Raw genomic sequence first — 22,636 nt, forward strand, 5'->3', positions numbered from 1 at the left:
CACTGCCGACCACTGGTGGACACACCCTACGGACGCAAGCTCGCAAGAGACTTCAGCAGGGGGTCCTTAAAGGCCCGAATTCAGGAGAACAAGCAGCTAATCATCTAGGCAAGACGTAAAGTTTATGCATCCGAGGCATATCTCCGCATGAAACTACGCGCTGCCGACTTCATTGAGGTTCTCGAAGCAAGAGCAAGGGCGGAAACTCTTGAACGAGAGAAATGCACGCATGCCCATGACAAGAAACTGTCCTTTTTGCTACCCAGTCTTCCGCAACGACACACTGAGGCCACCAGCATACAGAACCTGTCTCGGAAACAGCTGTCTCGGGACTATGTGAGTGTTCTTTCAAGAGGGATGAACTTTGCTCTAGCACCGCGGGTGATTCCAAAACGTGACATTATTGTAGAAACAGAGTAATGCTTCCGTCACATGAAAGATACTGCGGCTGTAGCCCTTGCTCGTAGCCGCATTGTGAACATATTGGCTAATTCCAGAACGCCTCGTTCGAATGTTGCTAGTAGTGAACGTGCTGCACTTGAGGATCTGAGGTCCGACCCTTCTGTCGTGGTCCTGGAAGCCGATAAGGGTAAAGGCATTGTTGTTATGGACCGAAAGGACTATGAAGGAAAAAATGCAAGAAATTTTGGATGATCCTTTGCACTTTGAAAAGATGCAGCACGATCCTAATTTAAGTACTGAAAGACAATTGGTGGACTACTTGCGCAGGCTAAAATTGAAAGGAATGGTCGACCAGTCGTTATACCGCCGTCACTTCTCGTCTGACGGGGCAACGCCGAGAGCGTACGGACTGCCAAAAGTTCACAAAGATGGCTGCCCCCTCAGACCTATTGTATCTTTTGTTGGATCTCCGACACACAACTTGTCAAAGTTCTTAGTTGAAATTTTAAATCCTCTTGCGGAGGGAAACACGTTCACGGTTAAGAATTCCAAAGAATTTCTTACCGCGATACGTCAGCAGCAGCTGGGTAAGACAGCCAGACAAATTAAGATCATACCACAAAAAGGCGACACGTGTTTTTCATGTTCATTTAAAGTCCTCTGACACACACTATGGGTGAACTTGATCTTGATCGAACCTTGTGTGTACTATGCGGCACAGCATTGCCAAGAATACGCCCGAAACGTTGTTGGATGTTGAATGTGCAAGCATGTGTCAGCTGTTTTCTATCGCCGTGGAGCTCGTCTTCGTCTAGATGAGGCGCCCATTCGAGCGTGTCACAATCACAACGCTCGCAAGCAAAGTCGAACCTCTGTGGCTTGTATGGTTTTCCTAATTTATAAATATAAAGCTACCTCCGTGAAATAAGCAATCTCTTCCAGTCTGTCAACTGCAACCTTTAAACGATGCAGCCGTTCCATCGGTTCCCCGGACTCCACTGCTCCAGCAATTGTCAGATTTCAGGACCACGCACGCTCTGTCACTTCTACATGTGGAAGTTTTTTATTGAATGCTTGCAATCTTCTACAAGCGGAGTTTCACCTGACCCTCTTCCAGAAGCGCTAAACCACCTTTTAGTTCACTAGACATCGCTGGTACGCGCACTAGTGCACGCCCAAGAGCCAGCCTATTTATTCTGTCCTCAAACTCCGCCTAATGTGCTCTGTGTTTGGTGGTCTGGTACTTACAGGGCTTCGTTAAATTCCAGCTAATGCAAGGGCTTTTGACTGCTACGTGGGGGTAAGCAATGGCATTGGGCTTTCTTCGGAATTGGAAGTTAGCCGGTGACAGTGCTTCGGACTTTTGCGTTCATCATACGCCGGTATAAATCATTGCAGAACACTTCTCTTCTTATAGATCAATACCGCGGGGTGAAATTCAAGAGATTATATTGGGGACGAATGCTTTTACAGCGAAGCTGTTATAGGCTAGGTTCCAGGAGATTGCGTCCGTAGAAAACCGGAAGTCTTGTGCACAACAATTTCACACACCTCGTGGAGTCGTACGAAAACACCTGGTTGGCGGCGTTTTCAAACTTATGATTGTAAAAAAGTGTGCATTATACCACATTTTTCCCGTGGTCTTATGTTTGCTTCTTCGTTACGTGACGTAGGTCGCTCTGGTGACCAATTGAGCGCGTTAGCGCTTGTGTGCACGCCGGGATGGGCGTAGCCGTGCTTAATAAAACGCTTTGACGGTACGGTGATCGCAACTGTGTACGTTCCCCCTACAACGCCTACGAAAGACATCGAAACGTTCCTGATAGACATGATCGATTGGGTAATGCCCAACGGCCATACGCCCATTCTCATCGTGGGGAGAATATTCACTGCAGCAGACCCACCATATTCACAGCTTCGCTGGTTTTCATCTTCCCAGTGGTGGAATGGCCCCGCATTTTTGTAACGCACATATTAATGAACGTGTGCGACTTAGTGGTGATGCATAATTTTTCCTTTACGCACATATTTTTTCTGCAGTGCTTCGGGCTCTTGCGTTCATCATACGCCGGTATAAAACATTGCACAATGCTTCTCTTCTTGCAGATCAATGACGCGGAGTAGAATACAGGACAGTATTTGAGACGAATGCTTTTCAACGCACATAGTAATCACTGTGTGGCCCTCAGCACTGATACACCATTTGGCCATTATGCTTGCAGCAGAAGCATGGGTTGATTCTGGTGCCGGTACAAACAAAAAACGCTGAAAGGTTAAACAGTATTGTCGAGTGTTTTCTTTCAGCCTAATACAAATGCTTTTAAAACTAACACGAAGACAACTAAGGTGGTGTCATTTAGTTCGGTAAACCTAGACAAATAACACACGGACCTATATTATTCTGCGGTGTGCTCGGTCACATACTATAACAGCATCACATTCGTGGTGGCAAGTTTTCTAACATAGGGAAAGGGGACATGCATGTTTATTCGATTGTGAAACTTATTTCAAGTCTAAACGACGCAATTTCATCCGGCGGAAATTTACCTTAAAAGAAAGCGAAATTGCGAATGTTATATTTTATTTTTTTCCCGACACGTAGGTAAACGTGAACTACCTTGAGGCACACCCATCTTACAAAACGTAGACTCAAATTTTCTTGTATGGTTTATGATTGGGACGAATGCTATTAAATGCATATGCAAATGACTGTGTGCGACTTAGTCCTGATGCCTCAGTTTGCCTGTATGCTGGAAGCACAAGCATATGTTGTTTCTGGCCATATTCTTCAGTGTGTGGCCACTGTACCAAGTTCCTGCACTGAGGACCCGTTCTTCTCACATTAGAATGTAATATGTGTCAACGAAATATGTCACGTTTTATACTTTGGCTTTTATTTTTAATATAAGCGGGCAAATGAAGCCCTGCCTTGAGAAAGATTCTAATCTACGCTTCACCATACCAATTTACGCACACTCGTTGCGGACATGCGGTTGATTCTCCACCGACACACGAAATATGCTCTGCACTAACTTTATTTTTATTAGCTACTCTAGTGAACAAGCTTGAAAGACATAATTTTATCCCTTACTCTGATAAATATATCCCATAAACATTCAAATTTCCTCGTAATTTTTTACCTATACGCTTCGCTACTTTTATTGTCAACTCTTTTCAGGTATTTCTTTTTCTTGGTCTTGGTCGCATTGTTTGCGTCTCGGCTGAGCTTGCACTTGCATTTCTGTCATCACTATATTGCTTTTTGGTCATTTGGTTTTTTGGGGTTTTTATGACGTAGCTGTTAATGAAAGTTCTGTTTTAGGACACCAAGCCTCTTTCACGAGGCTTAGCGGTATGAGCGAGCTCGTAACACGTTCACTTATGTAGCGCACCCCCAGGGGCTTTCGTGTAGTCTGTGACTGCTTTGACCATGTATAACGCCCACCCTTCGAAGCTGGAAAATGAAGACATGACTTGAGAAGAACTTTCATTGTTTTCTTTCCTTGAAATTCAAAGGCATTTGATTTTTTTATTCTTAAGCGGGAACATGCCGCTAACATGATTATTTCTTGTAAAAGCAACGTCCTCATACTAACCGAAACGTGGCTTACCAATGACGTCAATAACATGGAAAAATCCTTGCTAAATAAATTGGCTGCCAACTTTCAAAAACAAGCGTAAATGTACTTTAGGGGACGCTGTTTCGGTAGCTGTAGAACCCCATCGATCATTCTCGACTGCGAACTTCGCGTTCGGTGTAGCGATATTTTTCCCTCGAACCTCTGCACAATCCTTAATACTGGCACTTCGCTTCGGAGCTCGTCGCTATCGTGATGCTTCGAGTCTCGCTCGCTTTCTTTTATGGGCACAGGTTCGCCGAATGAAAATATAGTTTCATGATCAACAGTTTTGCTATCACATCCGATGGGGCTAGCAATGTCTAGCATTGCAAGCGCCATTTAAATTTATCGGCAATCATATGGTGGACCTCCTGACAGTGCCTTTGACCCGTCAGCGAAATACACTTACACGAATGATTGTAATGAAAGCCAGCGAATGTTCACATTCCTTTAAAACGTGGCCAAAGTTGTAATGTATTTGTTTATAGCGCGGTATATCATTGCACATTAAAACTAGTGACCGCGTATTGCCACGACAAAAAAGGTGCATATGATGCACGTATACGTATATCAAGCAGATAGAAAAATACGCGTTCAATGGTAAAAAACTTGTGTCTATATCAAAGAAGTGCTAAACTGCACTAAGCAATGAATATTTGAGTAGCAACTCTAGTACCTCCCCTAAAGGCCGCTTAAAAGCGTTTGCAGCAGAGCGACAGAGAGAGAGAAATGTATTATAGAAGAAAAATTCGGAGGGCAAACTGGTGGGCAAAGATGCATGCCTGCCAGGCTCATGTGAATAGGCATAGCTGCAGAGATACAGAGAGCGAAGTCATAAGGAAAAGGCAGGGAGGTTAGCCAGGCTGAGCCCGGTAGGCTACCCTGCACTGGGGAATTGGGAAAGGGGGTGAAAAGAGGAGAAGAAAGAGAGAAGTTCACACAGACGCTGGCTGTGGGGAGGGAGTAGATATCTTCATCCCTTTGGTGCCTGTAGTTCCAGCCAAATTTAAGCGCTGAAATCTGTGTCGCCTGTTATAGCTTGTTTCATTAGAAACAAGCTATAACAGGCTGGTGGCATGTAAATGTTGATTGAAAAAAATAGTGAGAAACATTGAGCGTTACCGAGTAATCAAATTACCAAAAAACAATTCATCACAAGTAAATGCATATAATTCAGCACGCGCGACCCTGAACATATTGGAAGAAGTCTGTACCGTAGTAGTTGCCGTACACGCCGGTCACAGTGGCTTAGACATCCCCACAATAATCAACATCGTCATCATCTTCGCCATCAGCCTATTTTTAATTGCTTGTCAGAAAGCAAGCATCTTGCAGCAACCTCCAATTACCGCTGTCTTGCACAAGCTGATTCCAACTCGCGCCTGCAAATTTCTTAATTTCATACCCGCACCTAAGTTTGTGCCCCCTCCATTCCCTCGGCACCATTTCTGTAACTGTAATGGTCCACCGGTTATCCGCCCTCCGCATTTCATTGCTTGACCAGCACCATTTTTACTTCCTAATGGGAACTACAATACTGGTTATGTCCGTTCTTTCTTTGATCGATACTGCTCTCTTGCTGTCTTTTAACGTTACGTCTAACATTTTTGTTACATCGCTCTTTGCGCAGTACGTAACCTGTTCGCGAACTTGTTTTTGCCGTCAGAACTTCTGCTCCATATGTTGGCGCTGACTGAATGAAATAATTATACACTTTAGTTTTCAATGACAGTGGTAAACTGCCAGTCAGGATTTTGTAATGCCTGAGGTATGCATTTCAAGCACATTTCATTTCGATAGCCATAATATTGGCACCCGAGGCGCATTTCTGCCGTCGGCGACACCGCTGCAGTCGCCATGAGGTGCGGTATAATTTCTAAGGGCGATAAAATCGTCTCCTCGCGCCCTATGTTGTATGTGCGAGTGAAAGCATGCGAGGGTGAGCCTGCGAACTCCGCTTAATCTCGCGCACGCAAGCGTTTGAAAGAAGGGATGGAGCGCGCCGTATTCTGTTGCGCGCAAAGTTCCTGGGCGGAGGGTGGTTTAGGGTAGGGACGGCAGGACGCGTTCTACCCTGGGCGGCCCCGAGCGGCTGCGTGCCCACCCGGGCGGCTGTATCTTGAAAGCCATCTGCGACGGGTAAAGTGTCCGCCGGCGCGGTGTTGATGCGAGCGGCAGCAGGAAGGTCATTTCGCTCGCTGCTGCTGCCGTGATTCGTTACTGCAGTGTTTCGACAGGGAGTTTCCACGATCATCGAGTGAGATGTGTTCATGTTTCCGCGTGCGCGCGTGACACCATGCTTGTTAACTTAGTATTCGCATGTTTACAAATTCATACAGCCGACAAATCTACTACCCTTACTTGTATAGCTGTCCACTCATTCTAGGACAATCGACGCTTTGCCTTTCGGTCGAAACTGCGACTTTCTCATTGTTCTGTAAATTTACCTCTCATGATCAGGGTCCGCTATGAGTAATTGACCTAGATAGACGTACTACTGAACAGGCTGTAGAGGCTAACTAACGATTCCTGAATTTTCGTTGCCTTGCGAGGCTATTGAACAGCCCCGATGTCTTCTGCATATTCAAACGAAGCTCGTTATAACACACATTTTGGTGCCGTCCATATATGGAAAACATTGTTGTCATCATCAGCAGTGGCTCTAACGTCGTCGTCGTCCTCCGCAGATGGCTCGTTGGCGCACTTCTGTTTGCGCTTGTGCTCGTGCTCAGCACGCGCTATTGCCACTTCTCCCGCGTTCATCGTCGTCGTCTGCTTCCACAGTTGGCTGCGTTGCGGCTTATGATTCCAGCGTAGAATTTCACTTTTCTTCTGTCGTCGACTAGTGCGGACACGTTGACATTGAATCTGGCTTTCATCAATGTTGTCTAGTGGTTCTCCATGCGGAAGCGGGTGATTTATGATTTAATCGACGCGGCAACTCAGAGGACTCTCCCGATACCAGATTTTTATCGGTTAAAGGACTTTTAGCCGTTCTGTGAGTGCTTGAACCACGTAGATTAGACGCGAGTAGGCTTAGGTCTGCCGAACTCCCAGGAACCCAGGATGGATGTGAAAGAAGACATTTCTCAAGAAGAGGCATGCTACCCCGGATGGAAGATGGCGTACGATCGCCGGCCCGGCAGGCGCAGCAAAGATTATTCTTCGACTCGAGACGGTGGAAATACACGTGCCAAACGGAGGGACGGCGGCCGCACCGCCTTACCACGCAACGCGATACGACGTCTCACCGCTGCTTCGAGGCTCCCTCGACTGCCGAGCGACACTTTTCGCATCATTGTCCGACCGAGGAAAGTCCTGAATGTAAACAAGATCAGTAGAATACGCTTTGAGCAAGCCTTGCCCATGGCGGCAGCCTTGGCTCCGGCCGAAATTGAAGAGGACACGATGTGTCCCAATGGAGTTCAGAACATTTTTGTGGTGTGCACCCAGCACGAGAAAAATGCTGACGCGTACGCTAGAGTGCAGCAAATTAGGCTCGGTGAAGGCACGTTTGGGTTGGCGGCATACCCGGCCCCACCCGAAAATACTTGTAAGGGAGTCATAAGAGGAGTCGACGTGGAAGTCAGTGAGGCTCAACTCACAGCGAGAATTGTAAATCATCTGAATCCGGGTGCTTTGGGGGCCAGGCAGATCAAGAACACCATGGCCGTGGTGGTGCTTTTCGAGGGCATTAACGTACCCAACTACGTGGCATGCGGCGCCAGCATTTTTCGCTGCATGCTCTACCGACGCCACACGGAAGTCTGCTACGAGTGTGGGAGACTGGGACACTGGGCTGACGTCTGTCCGAACCCTGGAAGCAAGTGGTGTCGCTCCTGCGGCAAGCGATCGCCGGCGGAAGATCACCGGTGCTATCCGAAGTGCACGTTGTGCGGTGGCCCGCACAGCACGGCGGCCAAGGAGTGCAAGGACAAATTTCATGTTCCCTATATCTTCAGAAGACGACGTTGGCAGCGGCGCCGACGCGCCGAGCAGCTGCAGCTGCGGACCGATGTCAACACGGCGCTCGCGTACGCCAGCTGTGCGGGAGCGCAGCACCGAGAGAAACCGCTCTCGCACGCCAGCGGCGCGGAAGCGCGGCCCAACCAGGAACCGCTTTCCATCCAGAGGGCGCTCGATATCCAGCGTGATGATACAGGAGGAGCCTACCTGGGCGGATCCTGTCAAAGGAAAGACGAAGAGCAGCAGAGACCCACGGGGTAACGCGGTCGACTTCGCTAGAGCATGGTAGTAGGTCTCACGTGGAGGCATTGCTTAAGGAAGTGAAGTAGCTTAGAGAGGAGGTACGCCGACTCAAAGCCGCCAAGGCAAACCCCCAGCTCGGTGAAATAGAGGCGAGCAACCAGACACCAGAGGTAGTCGAACAGACAACCCGCGTAGGACTCAGTAAAGCAAAGCGTAAGGTCCCCCTTTCTGAGGCGGAGGAAGAGAGCGACTCGGAAACGCGTGAGGGAGAGGCTCAGCAAAGAAAGATGTTGGAGGAACTACTCACGATATGTAATGAAAATCTGTAAAGCGTAAAGCTTTTGGTGCAAAGAGTAACGGTACTAGATGAAAAGGCAGCGATTAGGGCCAATGCCAAAGCCCGAGCGCAAAGCAACCCTTACAAAAAAAATTGTTGAAAAGTTGTTGAAAAGTCATTGGTCAATGTCAACAAATAGCATTGAAAGCACATTGAGGCTTTGTTGAAACATTAATATAGGAAATTGTTGACAGGTGTTGAAAATTGGCCCGCGACATTTTGTTGAAACATCATTGGGTCGTTTCAATTTGAGAAGTCATTGATGGATTGTTGAAACCATGTTGAATTCCAATATTGAAAGCCCATTGAAGAACTGTTGAAGATGTGTTGAATGTCAATATTGAAAACCTGTTGAGACATTGCTGAAATATGTTGAATGCCAATATTGAAACCCCATTGACATAATGTTGGAACTATGTTGAATGTCAATATTGAAACCCCATTGAAATATTATTGGAGCAGTATTGAACATCAGTATTGAAACCCTATTGAAGTATTATTGGATGAGCGTTAAACGTCAATATTGCTTGATGGAGGCAAAAGGTGCTACATATCAGAAACAGGACACAAGAGGAAGAACACAGACAACACACACGTTAAGCACCAAACGTGTGTGTTGTCTGTGTTCTTCCTCTTGTGTCCTGTTTCTGATGCACTACACCTTTTGCCTCCATTACGTTATACCAACTAGCCCAACGTGCAATGTTAGTCAATAGTGCAACACCATTTAAATATTATTGGAGCAGTGTTGAACGTCACTATTGAAATCACTTGAGAGCCCACTGAAATATGCTGCTTGGTGAGTAGTGTTGAAAACTGCACTAGACTTCTTTAAATACCACTGAGCTAAGTTGAGTTTCATAGCATAAACATTGATGCCATATTGATGTGGTCCTTGCATACTAGAGGACAGGGGCAAACTTAAATGCAGGCACTTCTGTATTGCAGACCTGGGTCACCCAGGGAAAAAAACACACTTTTAGATATAGCCTGTAATAAAACATATTATAGAGCTGCTAGCAGAACTATTATGCCAGTTTTTGAATTGGCTTAACACACAAAATCAATACTCCTTCACGAAATCAACAGCTCAAAATTGATGTGGAGAAAAAGCATTTTTTTCCTAGATGAATTGTTTATTGAAGCCAAACATTTGTTAACTGTACAGCCATGTGTGCCTTGAGATAAAAAAATTCCTAACGCAATCTACAAACCACCAGCAGCTTGATACAATAATGAAATTGAATACTGAGAGATGTAAATTTTGCGTGGCTCTCAAAATTGAAATAAATAGAAAATAAATAATATACAAGCATTACAGTAAATAACATTCAAAATGTACTTGCTTTCTCTATTTGGTACCAGCAACTTAATAATCATGGCACAATTTGAATGAGCCCACTGAGACTCTTATTTATTGGTTAAATGGTGTGCGCCCATTTTACTAAACATTATCTTCCTCTGAAACGACATCGTAATTACAATAAGTTGTGCCATGGCAGCAGTTTATTGTGCTGCATTGCTTGTTGCACGATCCAGTTGCGTTTTCTGCCATGATTACTAGGTTCCTGGGCAGGTCATTACATACCAAGCGATTTATTCAATTTGACTAAAGATGTTTACGTGATAGACAGTGGCCATTAGTTACCTGCTGGAAGACTTAAACGGAACTGGCATGAGAAAATTTTTTTTAATTTTTGAGTGCCGCAAAACAAGTTAGAATGAAAGAATTTGCAAGAAATCAGATTTCATGCGTACATGAAAGAAAGCACATCGCTGCCTTGCCCGAGAACTGTTGTTGCACTCTGAATTTAAGCAAACTTTACCTCTTAATTCTTACTCTTTCGAAATAGAAAAATAAACCATTACTACAAACATATGTTAATATGTAGTTTTTCTTTAAGCAGAACCACTCTGACAATAGCACAGATTCCACTTTCCGGTGTATTTATGAAACCTAATTTTCTGTAAAATTTCTCACTGTGCCTACTTTTACTTTATCAAACAAACTTGAAATGGTGTGCCGTCATGGAACAGTCTTGGCACGAAATGACCCGAGATACCTATGAAATAAAATAGTCAAGAAACACTATCTTTTGTGGAAATATATTAAAAATTTACGTAAAAATGTACTAAAATACAAAGCACAACACTTGTGCAATTAATTATTAATCACAACACAGTACTTGTGTCTCAACCATCCAACCTGGGCTTTTCAGGTGACTGGAAACATCATAATAATAAAAAAATGTTGAGGGCTGCAAGTGCACAACACTTGAACTGTCCACAGACTTGAGCTCTTCTGGACACTTCAGGTCCCTTGCGAGAAGTGAGGCCAGAGTGTTCTTAATGTAGGCCATGTTTGTCCCAGGAAACTTGTGACAGGTAAAGCCTGTAAAAAAAGGAAAAAGAGCATGAGGTTTAAGATCAATGTTCCACATGCAAAAGTGCGACATACAGTATGCCCTGTTATAATGAAACTGTTTCATTTGTTTTGTTTATTCAAAGTTTTCACGAGTTCAATTCTAGAGAATGACCAGCTTTCAAAGTGGAGTGGCACCGGAGGACTCCACTTAGTACAATATGCAGAAGGCAAACAGGAAAAGCCCACTGTGGCAGAATAACTTCATGAATATCCTTGGTGTGAAAAATGTGAACGTTGCTTGCTTAGGAACAAAATGGTGGAAATAAGACTTCATACTGTTAGTGAAAAAACTTAAAGGTAGACTACTGGCAACTAAAATTAGTTCTCTCAACAATCATAATCAAAATGTGCAGCACTTTATTGCACTTTTCCTTGCAGGAGTTGCTCCAAATACGGTTATGCGGCCAGAATTGAGTATGGTATATCTGAATTTGTTTTAAGAGCTCATATTCTACTGGAGTGCACTTCTTGCATTATGATGGCCATTCTTATGCCTCTCTACTTAAAAGAAAATACTGCTTATAACGAGGATTTACTGCAGTTGCACGCCAACCTGGTTACACTAACACAAATAAATGCGAAGAAGAAATACGAAATGCTCAGTCTTACAAGAGAAATATGCAAGTGGACTGGCTCTGCTAATCCTTTCAGGGTCAGTGCCATGCATGTAGAGTGGCGGAAACAAATCGTGTGGTCACAACCATAAATATGTGGCGGCGAAAGAACATATAAATAAGCATACCTTTTAAGAATGAAGTGTCCCCAAGCATCACATTACAGATTCTGTAACCTTCTGCGACTTCTACAAAAATCCTGATTGTGCTGTTGCCCCTTGGCTTCTTCCAAAACTGATCTTTCTCTTTACTCTATGGTGCCCATCACTGCAGTAGTTTGGGAGTATTCACCTAGTTTAATGTCTTGTGAGTGTCATTACATTTAAAAAATGTGATTATGCTAGTTTGCCGTGCATGCTACAATAAACATGGTGTAAAACAGCGGACACTAAGAAACCTTTGTCACTTTGTGACCTAAAAAATTATTTACCCATTTTTTTTCTCGAAAGGTCACTCTGAAGAACAATCCAGAATAAAAATATAAAGCTTAAATTGGGGGACGTATTTCCAGAAAATATGTGATCCTCAAAGGGTTAAACATGAACACCCACAAAGCTCGTTCAATCTTTGATAAATCTAAACCCATAGTACTTGAGCACTGGTTTATAATAACGCTGAAAACAGGCAAGCACGTCCTTGAAGTAAGAAAGCAGGAGACATTTCTAACAATTTCAGAGTGGGAGCTGTGGACATGCCTCATGTTCTGTAAGAAGCTTTATATAGTAGCTGCCAAGGGCCTGTTGAGTACTGATCATTTTATGGGAACGTGAGGAAAAGTCAAATGAATACCTTTGTTTTTTCCACATCCTAGAATACAATGTGATAAATTGGATCTTAATAGGGTGAGTGCCTAGAATGAATGGACATTGCTAAACATAGCAATGTTAACAACGAAGTTTGCAATTGTTCCAATTGTTGCTTTGATCGAAACAACCAATTATGCCCCGTAACTTAAGCTCCCTCTTCTGAAAGGCTACTCTCTGCCACCACATGGACCTCCTTCAAGACAGGAGCAACTTTAATTCAATGTGGTCTGTTGAAATAGGTGAAACCACTATGTTTTGCGTTACAGAATCTGGATTCAATGTGGTCTGTTGAAATAGGTGAAACCACTATGTTTTGCGTTACAGAATCTGGAGGGCCATTTTGATTGCTGAAATTTGGTGGAAGTGCTGTCCCTCGTGTTGAGCAGTAACTGCACTTGAGCATAGCTTCTCCACAATTCCTATATTATAACAACACTTTCAGGCTACTTAAGCACACCCGCTATACCACCAGATTGGAAGCATGCTTCACAGATTGGTACTACGGATTGGTAGTTGCTTCATTGCAACTATTCATTGCAATGACAGTCAAGTAGTGCAACTAATGTGCAAATACACCTAACTTTGTCAGTTGGAGCCACCAATCACTTCTAGCAGTTAAGGCTGCTTTTAAAATGTAGCACTTCAGTATGGAGGCGTTAGAGACTTGAGATCAAATGAACATTCATTCCAAACAGTAGGCTATTGTAGCACGTAGTTGCAGACACAGTCTACTTGAAGGTCATTTGTTGTGCTAACAGCAAGCTGGTAATTCCAAGTACAAAATGTGAATGCAAAAATGCAATGGGAAAAAGGATGTACGGTACTTGCCTATAACAGCGTTGACCCTGATAAGGCCAAGAGCCTCTTTTTGCCTATTGGTGGTGTTGTTTCCGAGAAGTGAGTGGCCAATGAGGTTCTTCTCTGTGAACACATGGTGAATCAAGGCCCTTGCAAACTTGCCTGGTCCACCATGGCAAGCTGTGCCAGGATCATCTGAATGAGCACTTCTCCAACCTATGTGAAACCGTACGTTTAAGTAAATATTAGTGAGGTAGTTTAAGGATTTTAAGCACATTTACACAACAGCCACACTCCAAATAAATCACAGAAATACTGCCTGCTCCAGACCTAAAATGTCAACTAATGTCACTAATAAAAACAACTAAAACTAATGCCATAGCTTGTTATGCTGTTAGGATGCCACATGCTTCAGAAAAATAAGGATTCATCCAGTACAAAATAAAATAGTAAGTAAACCAAAGCATCGAAAACTTTAATGCATGTAGCATTTTTAGGATACTTCACATACTTTCGGGTGTCTGTCTCTAACTATTTTCCAGCCAATTTGGGTCACTTGGTGGTCAATAGCCTAATGGGTAGGGCTGCTATGTTGAGGGAAGTGGGTTAATAACCATCTGATGAACCTGCTTGGATCTCTGGATATGTGACTCAGAGTATGTGCCACTCTTCAATGAACCTCTTTCACGCCATCTTGGGCAACTGCTGCTTGTGTTGGCAAGCAGCAGTAGCAGCTCAAACAGGAAGATAACTGTCGACGTTAATGCGATTACCACTACACATCAGATTCGCTTGCTCTGTCCCAGACCTACTCAGCTGAATGTGCACATAAGACACAAAGGCAGGGTGCGCCAACTGCCCACCTCATCAAATAAATGAATCGACTCGCAAATCAAAGGCTATGCAAAATCGCAAAGGAGACACTTAATGCTACCATTTTTACTAAATCTTAAGGAGAATACCTCCCGGCAATACATTCTCCTGGCAACAGTGCATTTGATCATGGTGACGCTAGACGATGAATGGCCAAAGAATTCACCTTTCGCATTCCGGCTGTGGCGTCTCCAGGTTCATTTTGATTCTGAAAACAGATGTCAGTATTAAAATGTGACGCCACGGTAACTCAAAAGCAACAATCAAAACATCTACATGGACGATTAGGCCGACATAAATGGATGGATATAAATGACTGATTGAAAAGATTAAAGCATAGCGGCTCTTTCCAATGGCAGTGTGAGGTGGGCAAATAATTTATTTTGAATTTCTCTCCTAAATTTTAAAATTATTTTTGCTCATCTACTGAACTGTTGCGGCCACATCTTAAAGGTAGCTCGTTCATATAAAACCAGTGTTGCATTTTTTTACTCCCCGTCTAACTACTGCTATACTGCAGTTTGCTTACTCTCTAAGTATTCCACAGAACTGCTCCACCAACAAACCATTGCTCCAAGCTTATGTCAAAGCGTCATTTAGTTCACAAGGATACGCTCCCCTTTCACTCTCTCTCCTCTTTAGTGTGTGAATTCAAAGCAAAAATAACTTATTGACAGAGCTGTCTACTTCTATCTCATAAAAAGCCTTGCTAATTTTTGACATTTGTCGATAACGCCTACATGTCACTGGAAGCACAGTGGGACGACACGGCAAATATGCCCAAGCATCTCGTTCCTTTACTGATTTTCGAACTTAGTTAAATCAATCAGTTACTGACGGGCCAAAGGCTGAAACTTCCCACGATGACATTATTTTGAATGTTTCATCCCACTAAAGCAGAACATAGAATCCCACAGAATCTGCCTTTTCCGTGAATATAGAGTGCCTACGCGAAGGCGTTAGCGCGAAGTACTCGATGGCGTCGAAGGGAGATAATGGTTAAATAAAAAAAAAGTTCACCTCGCGCGTACCGGCGGAAAACAAACCACACATAACCTGATGATTTCACAGCATTCGCTGGCATCAGCCCTTTTTTATCTCACCTATCACATGAATCACATATACGCCCTTGCAATTCTTTATTATTATCGCGCCACAGCGCGTGTCTACCGCACGGCGTGTCAGCGGACTCTGGGCACTCGATCCTGAAGCGAACAGCGCAGCAGAATACATTCGAGCGGCAAACGCCCCGCGCATATTTTCGCCGATCCCGACACGCCATGTAGTAGATGCACGTCAATGGACGGCGTTGCGCGAACGAAGTATACTTGGTTACAGTACAGTTCGGATTATTTCACGTCGCATTGTTTCCACGAAAACGGCAAAGCACGAGCGCTCATTAATAAGGCTCATTTCAATCGGTGCTGGAACACCGTAACCAAACATCGTGGCGCGCACAACATGCCCTGTTTTAGCTGGCTCCACATAGCTGCCCACCAAAACGGCAGAGCACAAGCGCTCATTAATAAGGCTAATTTCAATCCAGGGGCGTAGCCAGAAATTTTTTTCGGAGGGGGTTCATCGGCCCGACCGAGGGGGGGGGGGGCGATGAACCCCCTCCGTCTCGGGCCGGGTTCGGGCCGGTTTAGAGTCGGGCTCGGGCCGGGCTCGGGCCGGGCTCGGGCTCGGGCCTAAGGTAAAGGGGTGGCGGGCCGGGCCGGGCGGGTAACGTAGATTATTTCCGGGCCCGGGCCGGGCCCGGGTCTCGCCATAAAAGTTTTGATCGGGCTCGGGCGGGCCACCCAACGTAATAACTGGCCCGGGCCGGGCCCGGGCTGAAAAAATCGGCCCGTGCAGTGCTCTAGTGTCTGCTTGTGAAGAAATTAAGTAAAAAGTAATGTAAGCTCAGTAAAATACAGTAAGTACGACAGGTACAGTGGGCGTTTGGAGCAACCGTCTCTCATCGCGCCACTGAATGGACCAGTCTTCGAAAACGCATCATTGAGACGACCCGCCCGATCGGAGAAGACATCATTAATTGTTAATCTCCGTTAAGCGTAGATGGCGTCGTCCTCGTCGGGGCGAAGTGCGTTTCACAAGTCAAGGACGGCTATACACGTGAAAATGCACGTGTGACCATGCAGGCTATATACCTACTCCCATAGCTTGTTCGGTGCGTCTTTGCGCTAGAAAACTGAAATATTCGCAAAACGAGTAATGCTTTTTTTACGAAGCTTTCGTCGCCTTGCATTTCCTGCGGCAAGTGCATGGGCCGCTGTCTTCCGCTGTGTGCGAGCGTGCAGCCGTCATTTGCCTTTACGTCAACACATTCAGAATTGTACAGAATATTTCACCGCACAGCATAGATATGGCATGTGTACGCATTTTAAGTAATGCGTGCAACTCATTTCTGCTTCACTTACGCCGGTGCAAACAGGAAGCGGCCTTGTAACTCAGAGACTCTCGACTGATTGGTGTACTAGTGATGCAGGAATGAACTCCGGTCTTGTTCAGTGCATAGTGCACATAATCAATTTCTCAGGACGCGTGAACTCCGACGAGAACTGTCAGCGCCTGCAACAAGAGTTAACTTACGCTCTACTGCGCACAGCAGTAATCCATGCTTGTCGGCTATCTGTTTCGTGCATTCTGTTGCGAGTCGGTGGAATTTCACTGCTGGCATCAACCCTTTCGTGTGTACATTGCTGGTTTGGGATTCCACAACACAACAGCAACTACCAGCCTTTCGTAATTGCTGGTTTGGGATTCAGCAACACAACAGTAACTACCAGCCTTCCGTAGGGGCGCAATCGCAAACGAGAGACGTTTTGCGCTGCAGACTATGGCTACGTTCACACTTGGGAAGCGGCAAGCGGGTGGAGAGGCCAAAGCGGCCGGAAAGGCCAAAGCGGCCGGAAAATCTTTTCCGCGCATGTCCAAGTTCACATTTGTTTTGCTACCACCGCGGCCGCCGCTGCCGCTTTCGTCCACATCCATCTAGTCTGCGTACGTTTGTCGGTGTGGTGGCGCTCATTATCGCATTATTTGGAGCGATATGTTCATTCACTGACCCACCCGTCATCAAAAGTGATCATCTTGCGCAATTTCGCGTGTCATCTGCGAGCTTCGGTAAATTCCTCGTTGGCGCTCTGTAATTCTCCTCACACGGGCGCGGTAGCGCTGTGTCACAGGTTGCTGCCTAGGCGTGATTATATTTCTTTAATAGCTTTTATTTACAAGTTGTAATAACATTTCATCATTTCGTATTATTTTCGGCGCCTCCAGGACACGAAAGTGGCAACGGGAACATCAAAGCTAAAACCCGGGCTGGCCCTTTGTGTTGAGGCTCGCCGAAGCCTGCGCGTCCTACGTGAGACCTACGCTCCCAATCTATCGTCGCGACGAGAAAAGCACCCCGCGACTTCTGCAACATACCGTGCACGTGCGAGGAGAATTATGGAGCGCCAACGAGGAATCTGCCTAACTATTGTCTGTCATGGAAGTGGAAGAAGAAATGGCTTTTATACTTCTACCTACTTGTCTTCTAGAAATGGACAATGAATAAACGGAAGACAAGAAAACCTCGGAAACGGCGGTGGTGGGTTCGCCTGGCTTTGCAAAAGCGCGAGAAGTTGGGTCACGCGACTCCGTTGGCTTCGTTGCCGCGCCTCCGGTCGCGCGAAGTTGAATACTATCGCGAGTATTGCTGACAGTACGTTTTAGTACTTCTTTTGTCGTAGAGCAAGGGGTGGTTCTTGATCGCGTCGATCAGCATTGCAGCCTACACTTTTGGTGCCATGTTCAATGTTACGACCGGAAGTTTACGACTTTCCGCCACGTTTCTGCTTCGCCATGGCGAAAAAATCGGTCAGAGACCAATTTGGCTCGCCGCCTGTATTTCTGCCTGTTTTGCCGCCTAGGCGGGCGGATTTTTGCAAGATTTTGCCGCTTCCGCCAGCTTCGAGACCAAGTTCCTACGCGAACGCGGCCTAACCGGCACCTGAAGGGAAGCGGCGGAAATGTATACCGAAAATTTCGACCACCTGGGGACTTTAACGTGCACCTAAATCTAAGTAAACGGGCCTCGAGCATTTTCGCCTTCATCTAAAATGCGGCTGCCGCATTTGTTGCTTCATTTGTTGCGCATTTGTTGTTTCAGAATGCGGCCGCCACATTCGCGCCCAAAACCTCACAGAGTGTCAAGGCCTTGACAAACACCGTGACAGGTTTTTTCCATATGCAGACATGATTCGCTGTAAATTACCAACCCAAACGGAAGCGCCCAGGAATGAAAGTGTGAAAGTAGTACCGGTTTCTTGAAATATGTCAGCGCGAAGCGACGAGAGCAAAGGGTGGGTTAGTGGGGGGGGGGGGGGGGCAAAACATTTCAGGGGGGGGGGGTTTGAACCCCCCCAACCCCCCCCTTGGCTACGCCACTGTTTCAATCGGTGCTGGAACACCGTACCAAAAATCGTGGCGCGCACAACATGCCCTGTTTTAGCTGGCTCCACATAGCTGCTTTACGTCGCCGCAAGCGCGCTTTGAAGTTAAATCAGGACAAAACTTCATGCTCAATATCACAAATCTAGTGCTGCACAACCAATTCTCGCAACGGAAGGATAGTACTAGTAATGAAAACGAGCACAGAGGCGCTTGGAAGACACGCACGTGCTGAACGCACTTTTGCTGAAAGCGTCGCAATGAACGAGCAAGTGGAATTCGAAACACTCACTCACCTTCGATGTGGCTGAGTCGCAGGCGATCATGGTGATCTTCGAGGCAACGTGTAGCCCATAACGAGCGAGCAACAAGTTGGAATATACCAAAGATGTCACAGCGAGGCAAAGGGCACAGAAAACGCAGCAAACTGATCACGCAACCCGCACACATACGCCGCACGCACAAAGTTCCGGAATGCGCCAAAGAGGCAACAGCGCAAGCGCGCATTCAGACAAAAACGCGCATACAAATCCACGCTTTCATAGATATGAATTGCCATATTCATTAACAAATCTTGTAATATAATGGTATTTCTTAACAATTTCTGTGGTTTGCAAGAGTGTGAAAGTTTTCTGCTTAGCTTCCTTGAGGAACTATTTTCTTTATCGCGGAAACGCAGTGCGCCGGCCGGTCACGTACGGAGCGCGCGGGAAATAGTGCAAAATTCAAACGTCGCAAATGTCGCGCCCTGTGTGCGCGCACAGCTTTAATCGTTTTTATTAAAAAGAAATATTCATTTTAATACGTGAAGCAACCGGCGCGAAATGAACTACGGACCAGTAACGTACACAATTGTCGCTGTTCGTGCTTGTTAGTTTGACATCATGACGAACGGTAGACAGCATGCCGTCCCATTGATTAAACATTTGTACCTGTGCTTCTGCGCTTCGATTTGCCACCGGAAAGTATAACAGCGTAGATTGTGCGTGGTGGCCAAGCAGTTTCCCAGCACACTGGCCAGCACCCGTCTCTACGTGTTACAGAATAGACCTAGGCTTTCATGTAAAATATGGACACCACGTCGCAGAGATCACCCAAACTTGTTTCATTCTATTGTGCGCTAAGGGCTAACAACTCAACGAAACGCACTATTTAAAAAACATATTTATTTATTATGCTTACAAAGTACTTTTCCCACCATCTTGCCCATATTTAACATGGAGGCAATGCAGTTTTCTGACACAGACAGGGCACTGGCCACTTACAACAGAAGCCTATGGGAATCCAGGAGGTGCCCAATCATCGGTCATTGGTCACTGCTTGATGAGACGTTTGTCTTGTGCTCCCATTTTGTGTATATATATACATACAGGGTGGTCATTTTTAAGTCTTACGAAATTTTTAGAAATCGCCTGTGGCAGGTAGCATAATTCTTATCCTTGAGCTGGGTTAATCGATGAGGCGGACATTAGTAGCACGAGCAATCGAAACATAGATTCAACTAATTAACAAGAAATCACTAATTAGCTTCTTATTTTATTACTTTACGACACATATTGCGATTTACGAATTTGAGCCGGTGAGCTTGCCAGGCGTATCCACTTGGAATGAATTTCCCGAATGACACCAGTTTGGAAATATGCGCCATCAAACTCGCCGCAAAAATGCACTGTTGTTACACTTACTTTGTTACCAAACTGCTGTTTTATACATTGAAGCACAACAGTAACTGGACGTAGCTGGATGCCACGTAGCTGGACAGAACCAAGGTAATGTTTGCCGTCGCTTACAGATACTCAATTTTTGCATTGGATAAATAATTAGATAATGATTATAATTAATAATTATTAATCAATTAATAATAAATAATTAGCTTCTCAGATATTATATTTAGATGAAAAGTGTCAATCAGAAAATTATAGAGCAACAGGAAAAACTCCCGATACAGCTTTCTGTTGCCCATTACGTGGTACATAAAAGTGTTTTTCCGAGCGTGAAAGAAGCCCGCGGATACACGCATAGTGCCTCGAGCGGCTAGTTGTGCGGCAATTTTGCGTGTATTCGCGGGCTTCTTTCACGCTCGAAAAAAAAAAGAAAAAGAAAAAAAACAATCTTATGTTGCACGTATTTAGCAATAGAAAGCTGTATCGGGAGTTTTTAGTGGCAGGAGCGTCGAGTGGCATTTGTTTTTTGGACAGTACTTCTGGTTCACCTCCTAAAAATGATCAAGAGATGAAAATAAATCGAAAAAAATAGTACAGTACAAAATTCACGAATTTCATTATAGATATGATATCAGAGCATAAGTTTAGCTATAAGTTGAGTTACTGAAGTGTCTGGAATAATTAGAATTAATTAGCTGAGACGACCGGGGACGCAATCCAAGTAAATCAGAAAAATAGAAAAAAATGGTTCATTTCAGAATTCATGACTTTCATTATAGATATGATATCAAAGCATAAGTTTTGTTGCAAGCTGACTTGCTGAAGTGTCTGGGATAATTATAACTAATTAGCTGAGACCAGAATAAAAATAAATCAGGAAAAAAAGAAAAAAAGTAGTACAGTGCAAAATCCATCGGTTTCTTAATAGACATGATATCAAAGCATAAGCTTAGTTCAAGTTGAGTTACTGAAGTGTCTGGAATAATTATAATTGATCAGAAATCACTTATTACTGCTTACCAAAGCACAGAACACCAACGCCGGGATGCGAGTGCCAAAAAGAAACACCTAAGTCAAAATTTAAGGTTGCCTACTCTTTTAAGCATGAATTGCTTTTAGCTCCCGTTGTCGGCGATCTTCAAGTGACCTTGAGCCAAAAGCCAAAGCTGTTATCTGGGCATTCAAAACGAGAACATGCCGGCAAGTTGAAAATGAAATTTAGTCACCCGTAGGCACGACTACAACTGTGGCATGGACGTAGAATGCAATATAGCGTACCGTACATGCAATGCATTGTACTTGATATAAACACAACATATGAGCAAACAAAATAGTAAATGGTGTCTACTTGACACTGGCTTTGCCACACATCGAAAACCACTATGACAAGTTGCGAGAACAAAACGAGATCATCCGAGCAACCAGTCAAACTTGAAAAAAGGTGGTCTCTGGCACCAACCATTTACTACACATGCTAGTTAAGGTACGTCCACACTAGCGACAAAAACGCGCGCGACACGCCGCGCGCGGCGAGCGGTGCTGTCGCGCGCGGCAAGATTCACGAAAAGCGGCAGCAATGCGCGGCAAACGCTCGAATGGGTGCGAGACCCATTTTTTGCGGCAGCCGCAAAACGAGCACCAATCAGAAGCGAGCTGCGCAGTTGTGGCGCCACCTGTCACACAAGCAAAGAATCATAATGCATGGACTCTGAGATTGAACAGTGACGCGCACGCCGTAAAATCTCAGAGGCCTTGTCCAGTCAATGGGGCTGTTTTTGTTAAGCATTCCCACACCGCCACCGAGACGTCGAAGAAGAATTCGCTTCGCAATGGAGGCGTTTTTGGAAACCGTTCGCGGATATGCGTGCCTCTATGACAAATCGAACGTCGATTTTAAGGACAAGGAGCTGCGTGCCAACCGCTGGCACATGCGGGAAAGCAGAGTGTGCTGGCTCTCAGTGTCCCTGTAACGCCACATAGGGTGCACCAAAAACCTTCTCGTCCGCTTTCTGGCACGTCGACGTCGCACAAGTAAACAACAAATAAGTATTATAGTGTTCACAGTCTCCAGTACCTCCTCGTCCGTTTCCGACATGGCTGAGCGTGGCCGGCAGTGGCGCAAATAAACACAGACACTCCCAATGGAACACGAAACCGGTAGAACGGAGAGCGCGTTGTCACGAGAAGTATCGAATGGAACGAGACAACGCGGCACTCCACGCGCCGTTGCCGCGTGCCGCAAAACGCCAGTGTGGACTTGCCCGCGCGAGTCTGCCGCGCGGGCGCTTGCCGCGTGCGGCGTGTCGCGCGCGTTTTTGTCGCTAGTGTGGACGTACCTTTACTCTCCAAACAAATTACAAAAAAAATTTGCTTGCGAGTTCTTCCCAATGTTTTTTGACAATATCACTCAAGCTGTAACTTCCATTATGCTGAAGTTTTATTCGTCAT

The 22,636-nt window shown here is 45.2% G+C and overlaps 1 protein-coding gene across 1 annotated transcript; it reads right to left on the reverse strand.

Annotated features, from left to right (window-relative positions):
- Nucleotides 1-9,694: 9,694 nt before the first annotated feature.
- Nucleotides 9,695-18,996, reverse strand: LOC125947056 (uncharacterized). The gene is made up of 3 exons (XM_049671369.1): nucleotides 18,821-18,996; nucleotides 13,242-13,427; nucleotides 9,695-10,960 (listed from the first exon to the last, which is right to left on the reverse strand). The coding sequence occupies exons 1-3, from the start codon at nucleotides 18,972-18,974 to the stop codon at nucleotides 10,737-10,739; spliced, it is 564 nt and encodes a 187-aa protein (XP_049527326.1). The 5' UTR covers nucleotides 18,975-18,996; the 3' UTR covers nucleotides 9,695-10,736.
- Between the last annotated feature and the right edge of the window lie 3,640 nt (nucleotides 18,997-22,636).

Source organism: Dermacentor silvarum, chromosome 7 (genome assembly GCF_013339745.2).
Source record: "Dermacentor silvarum isolate Dsil-2018 chromosome 7, BIME_Dsil_1.4, whole genome shotgun sequence".
In the NCBI taxonomy this organism is placed as follows: Eukaryota; Metazoa; Arthropoda; class Arachnida; order Ixodida; family Ixodidae; genus Dermacentor; species Dermacentor silvarum.

Excerpts from the sequence above, each read along its gene's own strand:
- LOC125947056 (XM_049671369.1), bottom strand. The coding sequence starts at position 18,974 with ATGTGTGCGGGTTGCGTGATCAGTTTGCTGCGTTTTCTGTGCCCTTTG. Across the intron at positions 13,428-18,820 it reads GCGACTCAGCCACATCGAAG|GTTGGAGAAGTGCTCATTCA; the intron begins GTGAGTGAGTGT and ends GGTTTCACATAG. Across the intron at positions 10,961-13,241 it reads CAGGGTCAACGCTGTTATAG|GCTTTACCTGTCACAAGTTT; the intron begins GCAAGTACCGTA and ends CTTTTTTTACAG.